The following is a 6,334-nucleotide window of genomic DNA, read 5'->3' as shown; positions in this document are numbered from 1 at the left end:
TGTTCGTGATGAACCCATGCTTTGTGCCAGGCACTCTGTGGAACCAGCACGGGCAGTGCAGGCTCAGCTGAGCCGGAGACCAGGGGTGTGTTGGTTGCTGATCAGCAAAGATGTGAATTCCCGAAAGCTTGGCAATCACAGTGCTGGACTCATCAAAGACAGGGGGGTGGTGGGAGGCCTGGGAAGGCTGAAGGGGCCCTCCTGAGGTCCAGGGTGGGTGGACAGGTGGGCACCTGGCCATCCAGGCCAAAGGCAGGTTTGCAGGGAGAACTCGGGGGCCTGGGGCTGCTCTGAGTCTGATGTGGTGAGAAGTGCAGCCTCCTTTTTCGGTCCTTTTGCTAATGGAGGACTCTGTTGAGCTGGTCCACGGCCTTGCAGCCGCCAGTGGGAGGGATGAGGCAGGGCAGGGAGGGGAAGCCCTGGGTGACTCAGGGAGGGGAGAACAGGGGCAGGAAGATGGTGGAGACAGGATGGGGGCCGGGAAGCACTGGTTTCCTCTCTCCAGGGCTGGGCCACATGCTTCCCAAGGTGTTTCCTGCAGATAAGTGGGCTTCCGATGGCCCCTTCCTGCTCCCCCCCTTCCCCTACCCCTCCCATCCTGCTCCAGCCCCTGGGGACCCTCAGCTCCCCCACTCAGGCCACACCAGTGGCCTTAGGAAGAGCCTGGACATCCTGGGGCCACACTTCTAGGCAGGGAGGGTCCGCTCAGGCTTGGGGAGAAAGCGGGACCAGATCACAGACAGCGCTGGAGATTCGGCTCTGCAGGGTCAGTGGAATCCTGGGAGGCAGAGATGCTTCCTGAAGGGGTGGTGGATGTGGAGGAGAGAGCCTGGGTTCCCTCAGGGGTCTGGGCTGGTCCTACCCCTCTCCTCCTCCTTGCTCTGGGGTGATCAGAGGCTGTTCTGGGGGCAGAGGGGTGGGCATTGGGGGTTTGTGGTAGTCAAGGCGGTTCTGCGGGGTGGGGGCTGTTCTTGGAGAGGTGTCAGGCACTGTTGCATGCGGGTCAGGGTGCTTCCTTCCTTACCGGGAGGAGTAGGGTGGTTTTCAGTGTGTGTGTGTGTGGGGAGGGGGGGCTCATTCAAGTTTATTTCTGGGAGGCTCAGGGGATCCAGGGCTGCTCTTGGAGGAGGTAGGTGCGGCTGGGCTGTTTTCTACCAGGGTCCAGGGGTCCGCAGGCTGGGTTGTTCTGTGAAGGTTACTGTGTGTCATGTGAGAGGGTGAGCGGCTGTGGGGGTCAGGGCCTGTTCTTTGGCGAGGAGTCAGGCATACTGGGGGAGTTCTGTGGGAGTCAGAAGCTATTTCTCGGAAAATCAGGGATATTTCAACGTTTAGGGACTGTTCTTTGCTTTCAGGCACCTTGGGGGCACAGGGTTTCCCAGCTCTGGGGGTAGTTCTGTGAGGCTGATGTGCTTTAGGGTGGCGGCGGGGGGTGGGGTGGGGGGGGAGAGGATGGCATGCTCCAATGGGGCGGTGGTGCCAGAGCTAGTTTCTTTACTGCGCGCTCCCCTCTTTTCCGCCCACTCATCACCCCCTCCCGCGTTGCCACGACAACGCGTAAAACTAAAATTCACTTCCCCGTCACAGGTGGAGACTAGTAGCGCCCCCTCCCCTAAGCCCTTCCTTGTAGGTTGCGCCCCCATCCTGTCGTCGCTAAGGTGACTGGAGGGGGGTGACAGGCTTTGGATCTAGGCAGACCCGGGACCTGAGGAGGGGGGAGGAGGAGAGGCCAGCCTCAGAGTCCGGAGCGAACTCCCCAAACTCGGTTACGGTGGGGGAGCCGCGCTGAATACTGTTCGGCCATTGTCCTAAGGGTTAAGTCGGAGGGTTAATTGGTTCTGGCTGTGGGAGACCTCCTGGCCCCTCCCAGGCTCCGAGCTCCCCAACTTCCTGGCCCCAGGACTGGGGCAGGGTTGGTCCCTGTCATCTCTCTGGGGCCTTGAGTCGGGTGGGGAGGGGATGTCGGTAGAGTGGGGAGAAGCTGCCACCCCCGGAAATTAATTCTCCTGTTTTTCTCTCCCCTTCCTGCTCTACCTCTGGTCCCTGTGCCCAACGCGGCCCCCACCCCAGCTCCAGGACCCCTCCTCGCCGCATCTTCCCGAGTGGCCCACGGATGCTCTTCCGCAGCCGAAGGGCGGCGCGGCCCTTGCTGCTCGGCCACTCCCCCCACACTGAGGCCTAGGACTCCCCACACCCCCAGCGCAGCCCCTAGGGCCCCCGCCCTGCTGAGCGGCCCTAGCCCCTCGCACGAACCCCACTCCTCAACCCGCGACCCCGCACAGTCCCCCTCACCCTCGGCTGGCCCTGAGCCCTCCCGGCCCTCGCCTCCGGCGCAGCCCCCTTGCCACCCCCGCTTCCCTCCCGGCTCAGGCCCCCTCCCCCCGCCGCCCCCGCCCCCGGGGAAGGCAGGCGCCGAGCGGAGCCGGGGCCGATGCAGCTGAGCCGCGCCGCCACCGCCGCCGCTGTCGCCCCTGCGGAGCCCTCGGCGCCGCTGTCCCCCGCGCCGGCCCCGGCCCCGGCCCCCCCCGGCCCCCTCCCGCACAGCGCGGCCGACGGGGCTCCGGCGGGGGGTCAGGGGGGGCCGGGTCGCCGCGAGGAGCCCCAGTGCGCCCAGCTCGCGGCCGCGAGCGGCCCCAGCCCGGGCGCGGGGATGGATGGCCCCGGGGCCAGCGCCGTGGTTGTGCGCGTCGGCATCCCGGACCTGCAGCAGACGGTGAGCTTTGCCGCCCGGGTCCCGGCAGCACCCCTGCCCTCCTCTGCCAGCCCCCCACCCGCGCGCTGGGAGCCCGGCGCGGGAGACCCCAGGCCTGCGGCTACTCACCCCTCCCCCGCCGCCTCCGCCGGGACCCTCCCCCTCCCCCCGGGCGGGGGCGGGGCCGGGGAAGCACCGCCCTTGGGGCGAGGCCTCGCCGGCTGGACTCGGAGGCGCAGGGGCCGCGGCCCCCGCCGCCGGGCCCGAGACTCGGGCGGGGCCAGGGGGTTCGGAGCTCCGCGCGGGGCGGGGGGACCGGCCCCTGCTCACGAGTCCGCTCCGCCGCAGAAGTGCCTGCGCCTGGACCCGGCCGCGCCGGTGTGGGCCGCCAAGCAGCGCGTGCTCTGCGCCCTCAACCACAGCCTCCAGGACGCGCTCAACTACGGGCTCTTTCAGCCGCCCTCCCGGGGCCGCGCCGGCAAGTTCCTGGACGAGGAGCGGCTCCTGCAGGAATACCCGCCCAACCTGGACACGCCCCTGCCCTACCTGGAGGTGAGCGGCGGCCGGGGGCGGCGGAGCGCGCGCGGGACGCCCCGCCGAGCCCGGGGACCGGAGCGGTGGAGGGCGCGGCAGCGAGGGGCGCGGAGGGTGGGGGCAGGGGAGTTAGTGTGCGAGCGGGGCGGGGGGTGCCGAGCGCCCGGTGCGGTGTGTCGTGTGCGAGGTGTGAGCCGCGTGCGGTGCGCGCGGCCAGCGGCGCGTGCGGTCGGGTGTGAGCAGGCGTGAGTGCCGGAGCGCTGTCTGGAGTAAGCCAGCGGTCGTCTGTGTGCACATCCGTGTCGCCCTTGTCCGCCCCCTCCCCGCCCCGCGTGAAGTTGTCTGAAAGGCAACCTAAGTCGTCCTCATTTGCTCCCCGATTCATGATGTAAAGGTTGTTCACTGCCCTGCGAGCAGGGGCCCCAGACCCAGAGTTTGGGAGGTGGGTGGTGTCAAGCCCAAAGAGCCCTGGAACGAACCAGCACCACGGTGGCTGAGCTCAAAGCTGGCTTGGCCTCCGTGGTGGCACAGGCGAGTAGGGACAGATTTACCCAGACAGGCGGAGTCTAGGAAGGTAAGCCTGGAACCTGGCCTTGGAAGAGGACGGAGGTTTCCAGGGAATCTCGGGGATGAGGCGGAGGCAGAGCTGGGCATGCAGCACAGCTGACCTGCGTGTCCGTGGCGTCCGTGGCAGTGTGTATGGGTTTGTGTGGCTGGCAGGCAGGGGCTCTGTTGCGGGAGAGGGTGAGCAGTGTGGGGCCTTAGCTGCACACCAGTGGGCAGGCCTGGGTTCCGTGCGTGCTTTCACTCACTCAGCCCAGGTGGGCGCTTTTCTCCACCTTGTTTTTACCTGAGCAGTTTCGATACAAGAGGAGAGTTTATGCCCAGAACCTCATTGATGATAAGCAGTTTGCAAAGCTTCACACAAAGGTAAGGGGGCAGCCGTAGAGAAGGGACTCAGCTTACCTTCTCATCTCCCCCCAGCCTCCCGCCCTGGCCCGTGTTCCCCCACCCCAGCCTTAACTGGGTTTTGTGAAGTCAAAATCATCCTTTCAGAATTCCCTTCTTGGGTCCCTTCCCTGCTCCCAGAACCCCCACCCCAGCTTGGTTGGGGCTGACCGGTCCATCCCTCCAGCTTTGGCTCAGCCTGCTTTCTCCTGTCATCAGAGGCCCAGAGTGGATGTGGGGGGCAGCAAGAGGGCTGGGTGCAGACTGGGAGCTCTGTGTCTTTGGGGTGGTAGGTCTGGGGATGGTTTCCCATCAGATCTTGCTGGCCCCTCTGGTGGGACTCTGGCCAAGGGCTGGAGTGCGATGGGGTACAGTGTCTTGGTGAACACCTGGTGGGGGAGAAGTGGGCAAGCAGCTGGCGTGGTTGTTGAGGGGAGCTGAGCAGGGGTGGGGAAAACAGAGGCCAGCGCTCAGTGGTCATCCAGTGGTGAGCACTTGTAATTAGGCATCTCGTTCGTTTTCTCCGGGGAGGGACTATTACTGGTCCATTTCACAGATGAAGATGGTGAATTCCTGGGAAGTTAGGTGACTCGTTCACAGCTCTTCATCCAGTGGTAGTGGGGTTAGAGCCAGATGATCTCTCTGACTCTGGGGTCCCGTATCTAAACATACCTGTGGGGTCTTTACTTCTGGGCACCGTTGCTAGGAGGGCCTGACCCCAAATACTCTTTGAGGGGTATCTCCCTGCCCCTCAGGAGGGGTACGGCAGGTGCTACGGCCCTTCCCACAGGCAGACTCTAAACTCCCACCTGAAGCTCCCAAGGGCCAGCGGACATGTGTTTGCTGGAAACTTCACTGACAATCTCTGGAGCCTAAGAAAGGGATCTGAGCACTCACCCAGTGACCCCAGTGACCCTGCTGTGAGTTCGCAGCCTCCACGCCAGACTTCTCTGCTGCCCTGGGGCATGTGGTGGTCAATAGCTATGACTCTGGCTGGGCAGAGCCTCCTTTACTGGCCCTGGCGTGACCCTGTCATCCTGGGCTCCTCCCGTAGTCACCACTCTTCCGAAGTCGTCTCCAGTGATCCACAGGACACCAGTGACTCTTGCCTTTCAGTGAGTCCCACTTGCTTTTAGGATGAGTTTCAACTCTTTTTTTTTTTTTGTCTTTTTGCTATTTCTTGGGCCGCTCCCATGGCATATGGAGGTTCCCAGGCTAGGGGTCGAATCGGAGCTGTAGCCACCGGCCTACACCAGAGCCACAGCAACATGGGATCCGAGCCGTGTCTGCAGCCTACACCACAGCTCACGGCAACGCCGGATCGTTAACCCACTGAGCAAGGGCAGGGACTGAACCCTCAACCTCATGGTTCCTAGTCGGATTCGTTAACCACTGCGCCACGACGGGAACTCCGAGTTTCAACTCTTAACCTCAGTGCTGTGTTTCTGCCCGCCTGGGCTCCAGCTGGTCCCCACCGTCACCGTGCGCCTCCTGGGTACAGCCAAGGTCTTCTGTTTCGGCTGTGAGCTCCCTTCCTCCTGTTTCATCATCCCGACCTGAGGGAGCTGGAACAGTCTCCATGGCACGCTTTCTTGTTTCTGACGCACTTTGTTTCTAGGGGGCTTGGGACCTCTGGCCAGGGCACCTTGCCTTGTGCACACAGCAGGGTAGCACCAGCAGGAGCTCATTGAGGCTTTGCTGAGTGAATGGATGCCACTGCCTGACTGGGTGAATGAATGAAATGCAGGCACAGTCGTGTCAGAGGAGGGGACACCTGGTGGTCAAGTAGGGACCCCGAGGTGGGAGTCGGCCATAGGGTGAGCTCTTGCGGAAGAAGGGCTAGAGAAGGGACAGGCCACCTCAGGAGTGATGGGGATGTGGGCTGCCCTGGGCTGGCTCCTGCCCAGGTGGCCTTGGGCTCTTCCAGGCTGGACAGGTTGGGGCACCAGGGCCAGGGAGAGAAGCCAGGGCAGTGGCTGAGGCTGGGGTAGGGAAGTCACTCCGGGGCCGTGACCAGGACAACCTGGGCCTTGTCGAGGGGCTGGCTGGGCTCAGGCTGACCACTGTGTTGGGCTTGGGATGCAAGGAAGCATTTCAAGCAGCACAGGGGTCCAGCTGAGCTAGGATTGGGGCCACAGTGAGAGTGCTGGGCTTAGGGTGACA

The 6,334-nt window shown here is 64.0% G+C and overlaps 1 protein-coding gene across 11 annotated transcripts in view; it reads left to right on the top strand.

Annotated features, from left to right (window-relative positions):
- Positions 1–631: 631 nt before the first annotated feature.
- The window catches only part of SHANK3 (SH3 and multiple ankyrin repeat domains 3), a 51,685-nt gene continuing 45,982 nt past the window's right edge, over positions 632–6,334 (top strand). For 8 of the 11 annotated variants that reach the window (XM_085024961.1, XM_021091273.2, XM_021091269.2 and 5 more), the window contains exons 1-4: positions 632–766; positions 2,068–2,710; positions 3,038–3,241; positions 4,082–4,153. In XM_085024961.1, coding sequence (XP_084881087.1) covers positions 2,429–2,710; positions 3,038–3,241; positions 4,082–4,153 — 558 coding nt within the window. In that variant the 5' untranslated portion in view covers positions 632–766; positions 2,068–2,428. Of the gene's footprint in view, positions 767–1,071; positions 1,130–2,067; positions 2,711–3,037; positions 3,242–4,044; positions 4,154–5,225; positions 5,287–6,334 lie in introns of those variants that run through there. The other 3 variants (XM_021091268.2, XM_021091271.2, XM_021091272.2) reach the window with 3 other exon arrangements.

The sequence above is a fragment of the Sus scrofa genome, chromosome 5 (genome assembly GCF_054392235.1).
Source record: "Sus scrofa isolate SSC_HxYL_T2T_F1_AM1 chromosome 5, Sscrofa_HxYL_maternal_Yorkshire_Landrace_v2.0, whole genome shotgun sequence".
NCBI classification, from domain to species: Eukaryota; Metazoa; Chordata; class Mammalia; order Artiodactyla; family Suidae; genus Sus; species Sus scrofa.
The sequence above is the reverse complement of the archived record's forward strand: the minus strand, read 5'-3'. Positions and strand labels throughout refer to the sequence as shown.